Raw genomic sequence first — 21,094 nt, 5'->3', positions numbered from 1 at the left:
CAAAGAAAATGAACTGAGGTTTAGAACAGTAGTTGTTTGCCATGCACACAAGATCCATTATGACATGAGATAATAATACATTCTGAACCTGGCAACCTCTCTGGACAAGCTGACCTTTATTGTACAAAGATATTTTAGGAAAGAAATATCTTTCATTATTTTATTAAAGTACTGGATTCAATCACTCCAAAGGCATCACAAATGATAAGCAGAACCTCCTGTAATTGTATTTTCAGCACATAACCTTAATGTGATCCAATTTCACCTGTGGAAAACAAGCTTTATCTTCTGATTAGTGGAACCAAATACTTGCATATTTCCTTATGCAAGGATTTTTGAATTCCAAGGTCCAACAATAATACCTAGAAGTGAAAGCCTATTTATTTGGTAAATGCAAAATGTGCAATGGTTTATATAAAAATCTTGCAATCAAGATACAAAAATTCAAAATTCAGGGATAATTTCTGAAATGCTCCATATAGTTAATTCTGGGCACACATATGCATATATTATTTTAAAATATAAACAGGATCTCCATAATGTAGTAATAGACACAGGCAGTATGAGAATCAAACTTCTGAACTACCTGGTCAGGAGATACTGAACATACTATCCACAAGAATTCTCAACATTTTCTTTCTGGTGGAAGATCTTTGGAGCAGCTCCCTAGGTTAGCAGCATTTTATCTGGTGAGATGACTAGGACATTGAATACTAACAACCAACAACTCATCCCCTATCAGCTTTGATCCTTACTCTCTCTTTATATTTTTGGTTTCTTCAAAAAGAGCCATTTGTTGTGACAAAATGTATCTAACCCTGTATGATTTTTGACATTTTTAACAGAGAGCATTCCTACCTGCTAAGGCATCCCGGTAAAGTTGCACAAAATGGTTGAAGATATCCTTAGGCAAACATTTCTCATCAGGCAAACACTGCAGGAGAATGACGATCTCCGACTGCCCCACGGCGTGCATGCCTTTGGTGGTGAAACACCAGCACTTCCTGTTCACATCTGCACAGATGGAAACATGGATCAGCAGAGCAGAACTGCAAAAAGGATCCCTACATTTCACTGCAGTGACAAAACCTGCAAGGAGCAGTTTTACAGCACGTATTGTTGTGCTATCTGTCACACAGACAAATTACATCCTACATCTGTTACCATGAGGGCAGCACATCCAAAACAAGAGCAGCTCAGTAATTCCCAGTTTACAGCTAAGGAAGAGCCAGAGTATTACAGCTCCCAGTCAGATCTTGGGATTAACACCACAGAGCAGACTTTTAGCAGTTTCTGTATTCAAATGAAAGGACAGGATTTCAATGTGACTGAAGGAGCCTGGTAACAGGCCAGGCTGTTGGCTGTGTGCACCATGATCCTGACAGCTAAAACAGTTTCCAGCAGTGATATCTTCCTTAATATGGAGAGCTGGATGTCAGGTGTCTCCATGAGACCTCACTGTGTTGTTCTGCTTCACAGGGATGTTAGTAATGGTATGTGCTCTGAGCTTCATTTCTTGAGAATACTAAGTTGTTGAAATAAAACCTATGACTACAATATATTACCTTTTCATACATATGGAAAACATTGTACTGCAATCCAAGAGATGCTGAAAGGTTTATAAACAATTTATTAATACAAAACTGTCCTTCCCAATTTCTCCATGGTGCTTCTATCCAGCAGAGATCAGCTGAGGAACTGGCATGAGAAGCCATCCTGTGCCTCTCCACTCCTCCCTCAGCACAGGCACACACAGGCACAGGACAGAAAGGGACACAAGAGGTGCACAGGGGAATGGAATGGAACCTCTGCACTGTCATGGGATCCCATCTGCTTTTTCCAGGAATGGAATGACAGGGAAATAAGTGAAGCAACCAAAGGAAAATAGGTGATAAAATACTCTGCTCTACTAAGCTCTACAGGGGACATTGATCTCCAAACCTCAGACTGGAGGCTCCATCAGCCCTGTTTCTATTATCTACATAAAATTATCTGTACTGATACCTAAATCACGAGAAAAGGGCCTCTTGACACTTAACTTAATATGGCTCAATACAAAGTTTTCAACCTGTATACTTTTTCTGAGATTATCCTACCAAATAAAAATGCTGCTGTTCCTACTAATAATCTAGATAACATTCCCCCTCTCATAGACTAAGACTTATTTAATAATAAACACTTACAATTCACTATTTTTACCATGGACAGCAAATTAGCATTTAAAACAAATACTAGAGGGTCAGGGCCACCATCCTCCAGCTGCTGCATGACAGAGATCTGAGAAGGTCTCTCTTCCACAGCATAGTCTACAAAAGAAACAAACACAATGAAATCCATAAATTACTGGTACAGACTGTACATTACAATCAGATAACCCCAATTCCAATTTTTTTTACTGTTTTGACCTTTGAGACAAAACTTATTTAAGTATTGCTGGTTTAAGTGATTGTTTCCTAGACTGGTATTTTCAAACTTCAACAATTTCTGAGATAGCCTCTATACATCATTTAGAAAGGTGCAGCTTGTTTCAGAAAAATAACTATTTTTCAGTATCAACTAGAGGAGAAAATTGAAATCAAATTGAAAAATGTGTCACAATGTCAGCTGAAATCCCAAATGACTAAGAAGTTAAGAATTGTTATTTAAATCACAGCAAGGCTGAAGGGCATCAGTCCCAAACGACCATAAACAGCAAACACAGGATGGAACAGATCTGAAATTAAATGCTGCTCACATTTTGGTTTTGACACTATTCTGAAATAAAAGGTTACTTCCAACTTAACATTAGAAATGCACTCTGTCAGCAAAATATCTAATAGGAATAAAACAACCAAAGAGAAAATAAGTTCATTCCAGGGATGTATTAAAGGATGACATGAATCAGACTGTGGAAAGCAATTTCACATAAACAAATACACATTTTCTAATCTTTCCAAAATTAGTTTTTAATTTTCTGAAGGCTCCTCATTTTGGATCCTTTATAAAGGGATATCACAATGACTAAAAGCTGCACTGTGGGCCATGATGTGCAATAGTGCTGTTGAATGCAGTGCTTGGGGATGCCTCAGACAGAGCCCATGTTCTAACAGAATTTCAGAGAAGGGAAGCATGAATATTCAAAAGACTAATTAAAACCTATCTCTGTTTGAAACATTCCCCACAGTCCGATTAGCAAAGAAATTAGCACATGTTTCTGGACTGCAGTTAATTTTTTGCTTCATGTTTTACTTGTTACAGGAATTTTACTGCAAGGTGGGACTTTTCCTGGATGCAAATAGGGACCAATTGTGCAAAGGAGTGGCCCAACATTTACCCATGAGTGCTTACTGAGAATTCTTTCCAATACTCAGCACACTGCCAGCATCTTATTTTTAAAATAAACACGCTAGCCACTAGGTTATTGCATCTGGTAAGCATAAAAGCTGGCTGCCAAATTATGCTCTCACCTCCTTTTACTCCAGTGGAGATGAGAATTGGAGGAAGACCATCTTCAGGAATCAGATTCATTGCACTGCCAACAGGACTGCCAACCTGAGTTATATTTCCCGAGAATACAGAGGCATTATCAGTCTACAAGAAGCAAACAACAAGGAAGGACAGCATTAAAACAGTAATAATAAAAATGTAAGAGCTGGCTGGCTAAATTATTATAGATGTAGGTGAAGGAGTCTGTGTCTGCTGGAGAAACAGAAGCACCAGGTAATTTGGCTGTGTAACAACAGATGATCATGTGATGTCTCCTGTATGTGAACTGTTGCTAGAAAATCTGCTCAGAGCCTGCATCTCCCTTCTCTAACATCATACATACCCATTTCTTCACAAAATCTTAATGCATCTATGCCCATTTGAACTTTTTGCAGAGTCTCAATTCCATTTACATGAGGTATGGTGGGCTTAACATTGTTAACTTTATCTGCACTTTCCTGCACACCTAATTTTGTGACAGAATATTCTTCTGATAATCTTATTGTTTAAAACTCCTTACTGACCACAACTCACCTTTTTTAAAACATGTATTACACAAACATCCTTCACACATCAGCTGTACAGCTAAATAGCTGGAAGACACACAGACAACAAACATTCCTAGAGCTTTGCCCCAAATCTCTTCATTTCATTTAGAAAGATATGGTTGTTTCAGCACTCTGCAAACATTCAAATAAGGACAACACTTGCTATGCAACATATTAAGAGAAGCCTGAGCAGATTTCCTGCATGAGTCTTACTGCAGTCACCACAGCAACTCACAGACCACTCACAACCAAGGCAAACACAGGATTTTGAATGCCAAATACTCCCTTACTTCTGCTGATGAAGTGTTGTTGGCCATGGGCTTTGGTGGATCATGAGACACTGCTAAGGTTCCCGTGGAAGTTGTCCCAGCCACTGTCAGCTTTGCTGCATCTGCAACTTCTCCATTGGGTAAAATCCCATCAGCAAACCAAACACGCCTTTGTTCTCTAGGCTGAGCCACTGGAGAGAACACAAAAAGCAGCATTTAACATCTCACAGCAACACTGCCTAGGAAAATCTGAGTATAAAACAGCAAAATGGAAAAAATAAATATAAAAATGTGGATTGGAAGGAACTTAAGACATCACCTAGTGCATTCCCTATGGCAGCATCATGTACAGACACAACCACTGAGAACAGGTTACATGTCCTGAAAAACCTCATGTCCCTGCTGAGGGCAGGAACAGCTCACTGGCATTAGCCATTATTTGGAATGGATGAAGTGGAGATATTCTTTCCAAATTCTTCCTGCAGGTAAACTGAAAGGAAAATGAAGTGTTCTTACCTTCTGCTCCAGGATGCTTCAGAACTCCCACAGGTACCATGACAGTGGGAGGCGGGGAGCTCAGGGCGCCCGAGGCCTGAGCCTGCTGCAAAGGAGGGATAGTAGAACAGTATTCAGCAGGATTGTTAGGGTTAGGGCTCTGGCTTGAGGCACTCATCATGTTCTCCCAGGCTTGAGCTAAAGCAAACAAAGAACAAGAGCCATCAACACAGAGGAAGGTATCTAACAGTCCAAAACACTGTGTTAAGTTCTCAGCTGCTGTCAGTATGGACCCTGCCACCTCCCAAAAAACATTCCCTCCATGTAACAGCCCAGGAGACTGCAATTAAGCAAGAAAAAATACAAGGAGAAACTGCACTGGCCCTGTGCAATAAAAATATTAGTCCAAAAAGAAGTATTTTCTGAAAAGGGTTAAAATACACTTTGACTTGAGTGATGCTTAGCTCCTCATGCTTTTGTTTCTTCTTCAAAGATTTCGTTGAAAACAGTCAATGTGTATGTAAATATATATATATTTCACAATGTATGGAGAAATAGACGTTTTTACTACAAATCTTTCATAATCCACAAAATACTTGAGCAGATTTAACTTTCATTTATGATAAAAAGCACTCTGCATTTCTTTGTGTCCAGGGCAGTTGTGTACAGATCAACAACTTTTATTCTTTGACTTTGACTTGAGCAATGCTTAGCAAAGATTTAATTGAAAATAGTCAATGTGTAGATAAATATATATTTTTTTTTATATATATATATATATATTACAATGCATGGAGAAATAGATGTTTTTATAACCCACAAAACATTTGAGCAGATTTTCATTTATGATAAAAAGCACCCTGCATTTCTTTGTGTCCAAGGCAGTTGTGTACAGATAACAACTTTTATTCCTAACTCTAAAAAAACCCTTACGCTATTAATTTGGAAGGCATGACTTGAGCCTTAATTCAACTGGCCAAAAAATAACACATAAATCTTCTTTGTCAACAATATCCATCATAGGAAAATCTCCTCCAATGAGTAAACCAGACCATCTCCACAGTGCTACTTCTTTTTCACCTCTAAGGGAGGTTTGTAGCAAGATGTCAGAAAATTCATGTGTGTTTGCAGCCACAATCATATTAGTATGATACAAATAAATGCATTCTTTGAGTCAGGCACAAATATCATGGCACCTAAGCTCTCAGAGCATGTACATCCTTGGGTTCATTCAGCTGCAAATTGTTAGAAAACCAAGGTGGAAATAACAAGATAAAAAAAAAAAAAACCAAACAGAACTCAACAGAACATAAACCCTCCTGCTTCCCCCCATCAACCTGCAAAACCAAGAGTGAAATGCTTGTCAATGAAAAATGTATTGGCATTCCAGTCAAGAAAATTACTTGAACCAAAGCACTTTTTAAACAGCAATTCTATACCTATTCTACCTAATTCTATTCAGTAAAAGTCCTGAAAGAAGAAAGTATTAAAAATGCACAAAGTTACATGTCCAGGGCTCCTTTATAAGAAAAGTAAAAGAGTATTCTTAAAGATTTCTTTAAATGGAGCAAAGCGCCAAGTCAGTGCATCTACCAACTAAAAATACACTAAAACTAGCACTGGCAACTGATGAAACACATAGCCTGGCTATGGAAATGTGCCAGAAAACACACAACCCTCCCCTCACACCCCAGTCAAACACAAACCAGGTTCTGAGTAATCAAGTGACATAACAACTGCTTTTACAGTTCCTACCCCTGCTTCCAGGAGTGTGCAAAGATTAATGCTTAACCTGCTGCACTGACAGGGACAAAAGGCCCAAAAGCTGCACTGACAAAGAAACTGGAAGGACCAGGAGGGGTGAGATGCAATCAGGCTACAGGTGAAGTAACCCAAAGCATCACCATGAAGCACTGCAGCAGGGACAGGAACAGAGGCAGACAGGGCAAGCACAGCACTGGCCTGAAGGAACCAGGCACTGGTGTCACTGCTGCATTAATGTGCATCTGCCCTGGCAACAGGACAGAGAGGCTTTCAAATGAAATCATCATAATATGATCAGTTTTATTATGTCTTTTTGAAACAACACTTTGGTTTCAACAAAATATTTACAGATTCTTCCCTTCCGCCAGATGAAAATTAATCCTGCTCACCAGGACAGAGCCAGCTGTCTTTTGCTAAGTGTATTTGTAATTGTTGTTCTTGTACACCTTGAAATGTGTTCATTTCCCCATCTCAAAATGTAACAGTATAGAATCTCTTCAGCATCATTACTGGGGCTAGTTTTTAATTTCTATATACTATAACCTACAATTTCCTGTCACCTTACACATTTGGCCTAGAGTAAAGAATTATTAATAATTAAAACCTACCACTGCACAGTGATTAATGTTTCATATTTTTGAAGCATTTCATATTTTTGAATTTTTTTCTGAGAAAATTATATTCTTGTTTAATAACAGATACTGCCTACTTTTATATTCTTATCTCAAGACTAAACACTCAGTTACTTTCAACCAAACCTGAACCAATACTCAACTTCTATGGAGAAAAAGTAAAGCTATGACCTTAAGTTTAGTTTAAATGTTCAAACAACAAAGTAAGAGATCTTTCTGAAAACAGCCCAAATAATCCACTATGCAGTAATGTGTAAAGATAATGCCAAAATTACTTTCTGTGATGCTGACACAAACCACAATTTTCCTAACTAATTCTTGATTAGAATCTCTGTTGAAAGTCTCCAAAGTTTAGCTAAACAATTGCAGCAATGGATATTCCATGATAAACCATCCTGATAATTACTGAACAGTAATTCTAACAGTTAAAAGTTGGCATTTAGAGCCTGAATTTCTCTGACTTCTCATTGTACCTTTCAGAATGTTAGAATGCTCTGTCAGAGCATCCTCTACCACTGAATTCACTTCTGGCATCAAGTTTCAGTGATCCAGATATATATTTATACCCCAGGACCAAGACACCCATTCACTTTCTCACTAATAAGCCAAAATGCCTGGAATTTCTCACTGAGACAGGTTATCTCATGAATTAAGCACCCACATGGGTCCTCTCTCAACCTAATCCAATTTCTCTGCTTTCTCAATTCAAAACAGAGGAACTGCACATTGAGTCTTCCAGAAGCAGCTGTCTCAGTGTCATGGGCATAACTCAGCTGGACAGATCATCACTCAGAGGTACCTGCCAGTGAGGGAAGTTCTGGAGATTTCCACAGGCCTCAAGGGAGTGCTCTGTGTTTCCCTGTATTTATAGCACAGCTCCAAAGTGTTAGCACAATAAAGAACACCACACAAAATACACCCCACAGCCTGCTGGCCAAAACCAGAGTTTTTCTTTACACCAAGCAGAGGTGATAGAACTTCCTACCAGTTCTACATGTGAACTTCAGAAGTACTTGTGACCTCTCTACTGTGTCCCATGTTCTCACCAGGCTGCTAGCCACAGCACCCCTCTGGGTTTGACACTCTCCAGGAATGTGTGAATGTAACCATCTAAGCTCAGCTGTCCACATTTGGGGACCTGTATTTAGACAAGACCTCCTACTCTAAGAAGAGGAGCTGAATTAATTTGTGGATAAATACTACTTTCCCAATCTCCTATAGTGCACGATCTAGAACAGGCACATCATGCACATCTTTGGCATTCCATCTAAATGTGTAGTGGGTTATCTACTCAGGCAACAAAGGATACAGAGTACACTTCTGAATCAACCTCAAAGTCACAGTTTTTGCAATCCTGGTAGAGCACTCCCAAATGAAAGCTTCCAAACTCCCTGCAACCTTACCAGTTTTTCTACTCTTCACTGGGATTCCATGCCAGCATCATCTCAAGCACCTTTACTGTTTTAGAATACTTACCCATACAAATGAAGTATTTTGATATTTTTTCTTTTCAAATGCCCTCACTGCAGCTCCACACAAAGCCAGTGAGGTGCCACATCTCAGTTCCCTGCCCACTCACCATTCATCAGCACTGAGTGGCAGATCACACACACTCTGGCTTCCTTTCGGTCCATGTAGAGCAGCTTGCACTTCAGGCTACAGCACGTGGCACAAAACACCTGGAACACAGGGAAACTGCTCAGGGCTGTGCACAAATATGGGCAAACTGATGGACCTGCACAACTGAGTGTCTGCAAAGCTCTTGAAATGCAAAATACAGAGGTAAAAATCAGTATTTTCCCATTAAAGACACAGTGACCAGTACCTACCCAGGGTGGCTGTACTACTAATCCTGATGATTATTTAGTGGAACACATAAATGCATTTTGTCCTGATACTGCACTGTAGTGTTATTAAAATTTGTTTGGCATAAATGACAATGGGGGTAAAAAATACCTACCTCATTACAATCCCTCAAAGAATTAACAATTTGGGAATTAACTTCAGTCTTAGAAAAAGCATGAGTACTTCCTAGAATTAAATAGCAATTCAATGCACAAGTATTCATATATATAAAAGAAACTGCTATGGCACAGATTAATTCAAACTTAATTAATTCTTTGCAGCAGCACAATTCATCTACATGGAATCAGACATTAGAAGGAATTTTTGGACATCAGGAGGAATTTCTTCACAGAGAGGGTGATTCAACATTGGAGTGGGCTGCCCAGAGAGATGCTCTCGAGGTCCCTGGTGGTGTCTAAGGAAAGACTGGATGTGGCACTCAGTGCCATGCTCTGGTTGACAAAGTAGAGATCAGTTATCAGTCAAGACTGGACTTGATTATCTCAAGAGTTTTTTTTCAACCTAAATAATTCTGTGATTCTGATAGTAACTCCAGCTGTTTAATCTCTTTATATCTAGGAAGCTATTCCTCGGTTGAGGAGGGACAGTGATTATCAAAATGTTTTAAGTGTTAAACACATAAACCAAGACATTTCAGAAAGCTGAATGACATTAGTACTGAGAGAAAATCTTGCTCCATTTTTATAAAAAAGCTCGTTTTGACATGAATGCAAACATCACAGTATCACAACAGGAGGGAGAGCTCAGGAACTGCATTGTGCGCACCCTGCTGAAGGGGCTGGGGCAAAGCCCAGGGAGCACAAAGTGCTGTGGAGATGCAGCTGCAGGGCTGGTCCTTCTCCCCTGAAGCAGCTCTAAAAAGTCCCCAGTCCTGGGCAGGAAACATTCCTGAGGCTTCCTCCAGACAAGCAAAACCATCAAACCTGAGCATGGCTTGTGCACCACAACACACTTGCATGCAGACATGATCCTACAGCAGCAACTGCCTTCTCAAAATCCTGCAGAACACATGCCCTTAATGATTTCTTATTCATTTTAAATAATTATACTGTCTTTATTTTTAAAAACCCAGTAGTTCCTCAGGGTTATTTTTCCAGTGATATGAAGATACTGATGAAGATCCACTTCCAGCAGAAAGGTAATGTCACACTCAGGAGATCTGGAAACAGCAGCAGCTGCCTAACAAATGAGTTCAGATATCAAAAGAGAATTTCAAAATTTAATTATGGGTGGATATTATCTCTGCAATACACTATGCATTATTATGATCTATAATGCTTTCCAAATTTAAAAAAATATTCCATCACTCTAACAGCATTATTTCTATAATATAGACAAGAAGCTACACAGGATTGTTATATATAAACGTGTTTAAGCCTAATTAAATTTCAACCAAGTTAAAGATCAACCAAATTACAACTACTTTTAGTGGCAAGTGTTCAAAATGAGCAAATACAGGTTTTGAACTAAACATGAGAGTCGAAAAACAAATGTGCAGAAGCTCAGCTCTGTCTCATTAGAACCAGTTTTAATGTTTTCTAACTATGACAACTCAAACATTTCAAAAACAAAATATAATTAAGCATAGACTGGAATTTTAATGCAAAAATAAAATCCACCCTTTCACATATGTGAAAACCTTTAAAAAAACAAAGTAAATATAGTTGAAAAATTTGATTTCTATACATACATCTTAACCCAATTTACATGTATTCTAGGGAATATTTAAAACAACATCACAGCATATTTTAGAGACATTTGACATCATTTCAGTTCTCTGGGCACAACTTCCAGTCAAAAGTTCATTCAGTATTGAACATGGAAAAATCAATGTTGTCAACCATAAATGAAGGCCCAACACAAATTAATATCTAATTTAGGAGCCTTTTTCAAACAACACATTCATGAAAGCTCCCAAATGCAATGATTTAAATATTAAAAGAGAAAACAGAAGCAATGACCGAACATCCCCACCTCCTCTCTCAGGCTGCATCAGCCTTGAGCAGCAGTAATGCAGGGAACGCAATCCAGCACAACTGACAAGTCAGACTTGTTATTAACAATCACCAAGTCATTATCTCAGCACATCATGCTATAAAAAAAACAACAGAGCAGTGTCAAAGCAAGTTTTTATGTTATTAGGGTTTTCAGGTTCACTAGGAGTTGTTAAAGAATTAGTTACTAGTGGAATTGCTGATTTTTTTAGTATTTTTGTAGAAAAATATCATTTTGATTGTCAATAAAAAAGATTGCATATAAATCTTCTGGTTTCCTATCAAGGATGATGATTTAATCTGACAATAGAAGGTACATAAATATGTAACATATAATTTATGAATGTGTCCACACATTCATCAGGTTCTTTATTTTAACTCAAAATTTACTCTAAGTGTGTTACTTGCTATCAATCCAAATGGTTCATATCATCCATTAACTTTACAATTATTGCCCTGAAATTAAACTCCCAGAGTTCCTAGTTGCCACTCACTTATTTTTAAATGCAGTGTTTATTCCCAAATGAAACAGATACACTCACCCCTACTAAAATGATTTGTCATGATGCTAATAAAGCTTAAACAGAAACTGTTGTGCTAAAGCTTGTGTTCAAAATATTTAATCCCATTACTTCCCCTAGAAACAAATAACTGCAAGGGCTGAAGATGTTGTCTCCCCAGTTCTTTTAGTGAGATTCAGACAATTACCAGTGGAAGCATCCCTGTGGTTCAGGAGTTCCTACACCACACATGGTGTGGGTTGTTTCTGTGATTAAGCTTCCACTACTGGAACCAGAAGAGGTTTGAGCTTCTAGATCTGTTCTCTGAGCAATGGCTTTACTAGTGAAGTTCTGAACTGCTCTGGGGAAAAAAGCCAGAAAGCAGGACCAGACAGCTGGGATTTCTCAAACCACTGCAGCCACATTCATCAGAACTTGTGTGTCAAAGCTTTGGTCTCTCTCTGCCCACAGTCACACAGGAATTAAGGGCTGTAAAGAAATTTGCAGCATGTGCTAAGTATTATTTGACTTACAGTGATCCTTAGCATTTATTAGTGAGTCCTTTCTGCCACATCTTTTGGCTGCACTTGTACAAATTTGGCCCAGATAAACATTTGCTGACAAAAGCTTCTAAAAACAAATCCATTCTAAGTCTACTGAGTCAGTTTGTCTACTGAGTAGAGGTATTTTTTATTTTATCCATTTCCCACATAGAATCAAAAAAAAACCCCACTGGCACTGGTGGTTCTTCTCAAGGTTTGTCAAAAGAAAAAAACATATAGAAATTTTTGGCCTTGTTCCATCATTGCATGTTTTATCCATTTACAGATACTTTAATTTTCTGCATTCATTTCTGCAACTCAGAGTTTCGGTCATTACAGTGAAGCAATTAAATCCAAGCAATAAACTTTTTTAAAATGCAAAACTAAGTAAAAAAATTTACTGCACATAAAATCTGAAGCCATATTTGTCCAACTAGAAAAAAAAAAAAAAACTAAATAACAGTATCAGTTAACATATCAAAGCTAAAATCATGGACAATCCTTTAACTTCCATGGCTTACAGATTCTCCTTAACTGCTATGAGAAGAATGAGGCCCCTGATGGAAACCCAAAGCACACTGAAGGCAGGCATGTGCTTTTTGTGATGCTCATTGATCACCTGTGGTTGTTACTGGCCCCACATCAGGACCTGCACTGCAACCAAGCTGCTGCAGGATGGGCTGAGCCAGCTGCAAGTCTGGAGCAGGGCACAGGGAATTTCTGCTCAGCTTCTCACAGTGCCCTGGCAAACACTGCTCAGCATCTCTCCAGTGAGAGGCTGAGTGCTGTGCACTCTGGTTCCTAAAGGGAGCAGCAGCAAGCCTGGGGGCTCTGCTGGGCTGCTTCCAGAGCCAGCTGGCACAAGGCTCTGAGCTTTCCTGACACATTTGCTTCTTTTAGGTACTTTATCCAATCATTCTGCCCTCCCTGCACTCTTCTGGCAGCAAAAATTATCACCCATAGCAGCCAGGTCTTTCAATCAACTTCAGAAACTTTTGAATGAGGCCTAAATGAACTGAAGTTTTTTTTATTCTACTTCTTGTTGGTTTTAGTATTTCTTTCTACAATATTCATTAGTTAGTTTACTGCTTTTGAATCATCATTATTTTCTCCCTGAGTTCCTACTTATGTCACTGATATATATTTCAGTAAAAGATATTTGGAATACTTTACAGGTTAATAATTTACAATAAAATCATCACATAAGAATTTGAGTTCACCTAGATGGCACATACATAAAATGTTAAAACATTCTAAACAATAAAGTATTTCTTACACAATAAAAAGTGATACAGAAATTATGCTTTAGTTGTTTTCATTATGACATTTCTCACCACGTGGACATACACCAGGTTACAGTTAATCACTTTTTTTCCCCCCAACAGCAAATGTATGTTTAAAAACATGTTAATACTATTTAAAATAATGTAAGTAATATGAGAATAGTAAAGAAGACTGAGAAGAAGTGAGTTCATCAGTCATGTAAACCAGCAGGAATGCCAGCAATCCAACAGCCCACTCCCAATACACAAGTTTATTTCAGTAATTTTAATGGGATTATTGATGCAGTAATTTCTGTAAAGCAGTTTCCTGCACTTGGTCATTTTATAAAAGTTCTGACATAAACCCAAGGATGATGATCATTGCAATCGAGAAATACAACTGCTCGTTTAGATTAATAACAATGAGTTACTCTTTATTGGCACCCTAAATATATCAGAGCTCAGAAATTCCCATTTTGCTTCACTCAGACACAGCTTTTTAGGAAGAGGTGTCACAGGTAACTATATCCAGTAGCTTAGCAAGCCCTCTGATGAGATGTCGTGCAGTACCAGGGAAAAAAGGGTGCTTTGAGCTTATTCACAATACATGAACTTACCTTCCCACAGGCTCTGCAATGGTGCCTTCTTTTGGTGAATGTAAATCTGGCCTCACATTTCATACAGTTTGGTGCTTGAGAGTCTGGAACCCACACAGGAGCCACCTCACCCAAAGTCGTAAAAGGCTTTCTGGCTGGAGCTCCAAACTGACCAGCTCTGAGATCATTATCTGGACTATCTGGGGCTACTGCAAGGCACGAACTATTAGAGACTCCAGATTCATACTCGTCCAAATGTTCCCCATTAGAGCCAGTACCAGAGGCATTTGAAGATGTTTCACCAGGAAAGGTGTCTGCTGTATCCCCTAACTGTGTCTTACCAAAGACATTTTTGTTTTTACTATTACCACCACAATTTGGGGGAATAACATCATTTTGTAAGTGGTCCGATAATGGCTTCGGAATCTGCAGTTTCAGATTTGTGGGTTGCTTAGGTCTTGCACCACCAAAAGGAACACTATATTGCAGGTTAGTCACTGGTTTTGGTGAAGTCTGCCCTTGCATGGATGAAACCTGACTACAAAGATTATGCAAATAATTTTTCTTTATGTGATCACCAGTGCTGTTTAAAATAAGACCACTCCCTTCTGTGGCCTCATTTCCTCTCTGTTCATAAATATTAGTGTAACATTCTGACTTGCTCTCCTCAATCTCCTTTTCCTCTGTTACTGAGTCTTCCTTGGAGGGTAAAGTCTTTGGAACATGAGCAACAACTGGGTTCTGCATTCCATAGGAATCACAACCATTAGACAGAGAGCTTGCTGCTGATGTAGCCATCACATCAGAGAGACTGGACCCTCCAAGCTCATCTGTACCAGACCCTTTTAAGTCTATGCCTGCCTCCAATACCCCATCTTCATCTTCTCTGCTATGCCCACATGCATCATCCAGCTGTTTGGTCTGCAAAAGTCTTTCATTCTCTCCTAGAGTTTGCTTATTATTCATCTCATTCAACTTTGTCAGCTCCCAATTAGTCATCTCCTGAGATTCAGGGTAACATTCTGCCATGCTGTGCAATTCCGTTGTGCCGAGATTTTCATCACATTCAACGACTTCGCCTTCAGTGGCACTAACATCCTCTGCAACACATTCCTTGTAATTGCCACTTCCAGCCACGTTAGGTTGACAGGTCTCAGTGAGCCCAGATAGCCTAGACTGCAACTGCTGGGTTGTTTCCTGTTCTACAATTAAGCTTCCACTACTGGAACCAGAAGAGTTTTTAGCTTCTAGATCTGTTCTCTGAGGAATGGCTTTACTAGTGAAATTTTCAACTGATGCACAATTTTCTTGCATTTTAGCAGTACCATCAACTGGTCTCTGTAAGAGAGTCACTGCATTGATCCCTGCAGCTTCTGAAAACAGCAAATCTTTATTCATATTAAAATCCTCCTTCAATCGAGAGGAGGGGCATGCAGCAGTCAGGCTTTCAGACGAAGCGTTAATCAAATGACTTACAGAGTCATCTTCAGTGCACAGCCTGTTTACCTGCTTTTCTGTATCAATATCCTTTTCTGTGGATCCATTTACAGTAACACTGAGCTGGTCACTCTGTCGGTTTTCATTATCCAGTGTAAAGCTAATAGAGTCCATTAGGGACTGACTGTTGTAATTTGTACAATCCACCACATCACCACTTTGTAGTGCTCTTCTGTCACAGTTGTGCATGACTGCCACCACTAGCACATTTTTCTCCTCTGGCAAGCAAGCTGTATTTCCACATTTCTTTTCTCCTGCTTCCATAGAGTTACACTGATCATCCCGATTACTATTTCTTTTAACCAACTGATCATCTGCTGCTGCCTGATCATCAATCCACATGACTGGGGTCTCTGGGCTTATGCTAAAATCCTTTCCATTAGCACAGCGATCCCCTCCTCCTGTTGGTGTAGTCACTGAGTGGGACAAGGAGAAAGACTTTAATCTCTGCTGACATTCATTAGGAGTTGGAGTTTCATTCACGTTGGCCACGGCCGAGTTGAATGACAGGCGACGAGAAGGCGGATCTAGAATCTGATTCCACTTTGCACCCAGCAGAGTAGGTGAAACAGCGGCATCTGAAAAAGGGTTTAAACAACAAAACTTACTGCCTTATTAAAGCCACAGCTTGTATTAATCCTGCTGCATTAGAATGTCCCAAATGGAAATGCAGAAGTGTTCAAATGTGGGCACAAAAATGAAGCTCACCTGTCATAACCATCCTTGGCCAACCATTAGTAGTGTAATTCCATAATGTCACTGGAACTCAAGAAGTTTAGAGCTACCCCAATTAGTATCAGGTTGAATTTGCAAAAGCAGCTTTAAAGCATTGATTAATATATTTTAGACAGCTAGAAGTGCCTGGAAAGATTCTCACCCCCATAAAAATGAACATTTCAACTTCCTTGACAGAAAAGAATGACCAATTAGACTAAGCAAAAAATTTAGTGCTTTGAATACGATAACCTTCATCATATGATTTATGTGACCTAATAAAACATTTCTGCAAAAGAAGCTGAAAATAAGTTTTGCCTGATTTGTTTAAAATAAATGATTTAAATATTGCTACTGAGATTAAGCTTCACTAAACCTTTCTTTAAAAGTGTATGGCACATTTGCTATTAAAAGAGGAAGAAATTTTACAAAGGTAAACAACATGAATGGAAGCAGAAGAGAATGCTACTAAGAAATGCTGAAGACATACCATGCAAAATTAAAAGATGTTTTTTTGTAAGTTCTGAGATTAATTTGCAACTCAAACCCTCAAAGGGTATCACACATCTCCCCCTCTTCTATATTGTCCTCTGGAGAAGAGATCTGATGTGCATCTACAATCCTCTTCAAAATGACTCACCTTCGTTTTGCTCAAATTCATCTAAAACCTTATCGAGGTTATATGCCTCTGCTTGGAAATAGTTCTCCATTTGTCAGGGAACAACCACCAGATCCTTGTCTAAACCTGCCAGAGAACAAATTACAATCAGATGCTTAACCTTCAGTCAGCAGTGTTCCCTTACATATTGTCCTGATTTAAGGGGAAAAGTCCTTTGTAAATCAAATTTTACATACATCACAGACATAAATCAAAAGTATTTTCCAGGAATAAAAATCATTTGTGTGCTTAAACTTGTTTCATTCAGATTAACAACTTCCCCAAACTTGCTTTGGATTTTATTACCTCCAGTCTCTCACATTAATATGTCTGGCAATCAGGATCAGCATAATGGTAAGAGCAAAACTGCTGCGACACCAGTCTAAAAAATTGAAAAAAAAAAACCAACCTAGAGAAACCAGAAAGGCCAACTAAAAAAATCTCAAGACCTGACTTTCAGATCTCTGCTACCACCAATTACTTCATGTGGCTTTGAACAAGGAGTTTAAACTCCCTGTGCTTCTGATTTTTTAATGTACCGTAGGCTAGCAGTACTCTGTGTCAGTCCTCATTCCTCTTGAGATGCTTCAAAGATTCATACTTGTAAAAGTTGTTAAGGGACTTAATGGGTGTTGCTTGAATTGTGCTACCTCTTAAAATGTCTACTTTAATAATCCTTGTTTCCCCGAAAGGCAGCCACTGGAAATCCAGCAAAATGCACAGAAGTAAATAGTGTCATCAAGAGATAATGCTCTCAGGCTAGAAAAGAAGATGACAAGAGAGAAATGAGGAGGGAAAAAAACCAAAACCAAAGCAAAAACCCAACCCTGAATCCTTACATAACTCTCTTCACATAACAAGTAACATTTTGCCCTAACAGCAGTAACATGGATGCCTCACTACCAAAGTCTTGTAGCAACAAGACACCCTGATTCATTTGTTCCAAACATTCACTACCAGCAGAGACATTTTCGGTGGGAAATGTGTGCCATAACCTATAAACCACAGAGACCTTGACTTGATCTGTTCTCTGAACATCATCCAAAACAGCTTTATTCTCTTCAGAGTTGGCTTTCACTGTTGTGAAATAAGGCAATGGAGGAGGAGAGGGTGAGAACCTTGTTTTGCAGCATGAAGCAGTGTTAGACCTGACAGCTCAATTAAAAACCTGCTTTTTTCCACCAGAGATACAACACATTGGAGGAGGTCTCCAATTTAAAACAATACTTTACCATTATCCCCACAGGATCTGGATTTGAGAAAAACATCAACCACCTTTATTTCCACTACTACAACATTTCATATTTACAAATTCAACAATTATAAATATTTACAGAACAACAGTTTTGCATTTATTATGGGCAACAGCTGCAGTTAGGTTATTGATAGAAAAGGATTGTGCATTAAAATATCACAAAATGCAGTTCAAGTTCAAGTTTTCAAGGTCAACTTAAAATGTGATACATGGTCGTTTTAAAAGCTGATCATGATACAACATAAATACATTGCTATTTAATATAATTAGACTAAGGCATGTGTTAAAGATATATAAAGATATAAAGATATTTTTCTTTTAAAGCAAGTTTTAAAGAAAATTAATCTAACATGCATCAACAGAAAAAAAACCATTTGCAAAAGAATTCCAAGATAAACTAGACTTGTCATCTGACATACTCCTAGATTTGTCCTCTGTTCTGGAAATCTAGATTAATTCCTTCTGCTAGGAAAACAGATGATTTGCCATATCATTCACTGTGCACAGATGCAGAGATCATAACATAAGCAATGGAAAAGCTGCCCACCTCGATCACCAGCTGCATTTCAGGAGTCTCAAAAAGTAGCACTGTTTTGTACAAAATACCAGGTGACTGCACATCCATTTATAATGTATTTAATTTACATTATAATGGTAACATTGCTCCTAGCAAACAATTGATGAAGACATATATAATTATTCCTAGGCAAAGTCCTGCTACTGAAGTCAATGATGCAAGGAGTATTTGTCAGTGAGGCACTGCAAGACTGAAAAATGTCATAACAAATTTTTGTGCTCATGAGTTCCAACTGAAGAGAGAAAAGACCTTTTATATCACTATTGTTATTTCACTCACTGATGTACCAGGATACATGGAGAACCTTTTATTTTTAAGCTCAAAGTCACTAAGATGACAGCCACTCTAAATGAGATCTCATTGTCTGCTGCAGTAGATATTTCTCAGAAAAGGTCAGCTGCAAATCTTTAGGTTTCATATCTAAAATTATTATTATTATATAAAAGAATGCAACAACCCCCCAGGCTTTTCTGCAAGTTTCTGCCAAGGGCAAAACACACTGCCAAACCCACAGAAGTCCTTAATGTCCTCTCCTCTGTCTGACAGTAAAGGAGGATGAGTGCTCATGCTCCTAACAGATATCAGCAAGGCTTCCTGATTGTCACCAACTCACGTATTTGCCAGGTGAAGATTTAACGCTTCAACTCACCATAGCCAGCAACTCAAGATCAGAACAGAAAATAAAATGCTCTAACACAGCATGCCATAATAACTGAGGAGCTGTTTTCCCTATGGTTTAGAATTTAATTTTATTTTGAATATTTTTATTAAATGCCCAAGCTAAATAAAAAACATATTCCTTTACAGATCTTTTGAGACTTCTGACTGCATCTCACATGTACCACTGTGAAAGTTTGGAAGACTTTTAGAATTACTCTAATCCCAAAGTTTCTCTTAGGACAAAGGTTGGCATGACATTTTTTCAAGGATCCTTAATAGTTGAGAAACTCTGTAGTATTGCCCAAATATCCTGAGTCATGGCATGGAGAGAAGCTGATGAGCAAACACACAACACTTAGATTCTGGAAAAAGAATAAAAACAGGAGCAAATCAGAAAGAAATTTCAGTGGTAATTTTATGCTACCAAAAAGGACATCCAAAATGACTATATATTGGGGTGAACAATATGAAGGAGAGGATCTTGTGCCAGTGTGAGGAAAAGGAAGCACAAACCAGCAATGAGTAAAAAACAGAAGATTTTTTTTTTCAAAAATACAGTCCTCCATGCAAAGACTTGGCAGGAAACACTAATTATGGAAAAAAGTAGTAAAATTTTATGCTTTGTTTAACTCTGTATACAAAAAAGATTAGTACAATGGTTACTATCCACTGGTATATAAGTCCAGAACTAAAGATCACTCGTTATCCATTGCAGAGTCATCTTCTGTCTTTCAGGGCAAGGAGCTAATTAAAACATGCAGTCTGTCAAACTAGATTATTTTCAAGCTCCTACTGGATCACACATCATGCATAATTCAGGAAGTGTGTTTTACTTCTCAATTTCTTCATAACAACAGCATGGGCTTATCATCATCTTCATTTCTGAAACTCAGGAACTTAGATTCCATGAAGCTTACACGCCTCACTCTCCCTTGATGTCTAAATTTAAAGGTGACTGTACCAGAAATGTGTGTGTTATATCCACCCAGAATTACTGCCCTTGGCATCATAGCATTCAAACACAACACAGACTGCAGCTGCATAGTAGAGGAAAGAAGGACACAAGGACAGAAAAATCTTCCTTAATATTAGATGTTTCAAAGAGGCTTAGCCTTGGAGACTGCCCCTCAGATATCTCACATGCCAGTTTGCTCCTGGAAATGAACTGTACAAGAGAGTGGCCTTGTGTTACACCTGCAAGGCAGCCAGACTTGTATTTGTGTTGGGCTCTGTGATAAGGGATTATGTAACCCATGATCTTCTGCACTGCACATCCTAAATTATCCTTGGGATGTTTTCACCACGGGAACTGACAGCCTTTAGTCTTTCTAATTGTCTTTTAACAGTGGATGATCAGCTCATAATCACATTAAAACACTGTAATAAAAAACTGCACTGAAAGGAAATAATACTGACATTCAACTATTGGCCTCACAGCAAAGACCTAAAAACCAGAGAATATGTAAGGAGCCAGAATAGGATCTCAGGATTTTCTGTCCTGCTGTCCTGTGGAGACAATTTTTTCAATATCAAACTGTGAAACTACACATTTCAATAATCTCTTACTACACAAAATGCTCAGTTTATATAGTCCTCATAAAAAATACCCATGGAAAGCTCCTAAGATGGAAGTCACAAAGGGCATGATCAAACTGAAACCAAACATTGCTTATTCATCCTGATAAAAATCACACATCCAGAAAATGTCATTTTCCCATAGCATGACAGCATGGATGGACTGGACAGACAGATTGATTAGATCCAGGGCTCCTGAAGACTTCCTTCAAGGCCAACAAACAA

General features: G+C 38.5%; 1 protein-coding gene across 1 annotated transcript in view; it reads right to left on the bottom strand.

The window, feature by feature from the left end:
- Positions 1-21,094, bottom strand: part of ZFYVE9 (zinc finger FYVE-type containing 9) — a 54,715-nt gene that overhangs the window by 17,592 nt on the left and 16,029 nt on the right. Inside the window, exons 3-10 of the mRNA XM_054285702.1 lie at positions 16,785-16,889; positions 13,955-16,008; positions 8,753-8,852; positions 4,799-4,975; positions 4,304-4,473; positions 3,447-3,570; positions 2,184-2,306; positions 859-1,014 (exon numbers count right to left, since the gene is read on the bottom strand). Of these exons, the coding sequence (XP_054141677.1) occupies positions 859-1,014; positions 2,184-2,306; positions 3,447-3,570; positions 4,304-4,473; positions 4,799-4,975; positions 8,753-8,852; positions 13,955-16,008; positions 16,785-16,854 (2,974 nt within the window). The 5' untranslated portion in view covers positions 16,855-16,889. The remainder of the gene's footprint in view (positions 1-858; positions 1,015-2,183; positions 2,307-3,446; positions 3,571-4,303; positions 4,474-4,798; positions 4,976-8,752; positions 8,853-13,954; positions 16,009-16,784; positions 16,890-21,094) is intronic.

This window comes from Melozone crissalis, unplaced genomic scaffold, assembly GCF_028551555.1.
Source record: "Melozone crissalis strain CALT ecotype California unplaced genomic scaffold, PUWL_Pcris_2 ptg000045l_1, whole genome shotgun sequence".
Taxonomy (NCBI): domain Eukaryota; kingdom Metazoa; phylum Chordata; class Aves; order Passeriformes; family Passerellidae; genus Melozone; species Melozone crissalis.
This window is presented reverse-complemented; position numbering and strand designations above follow the sequence as displayed.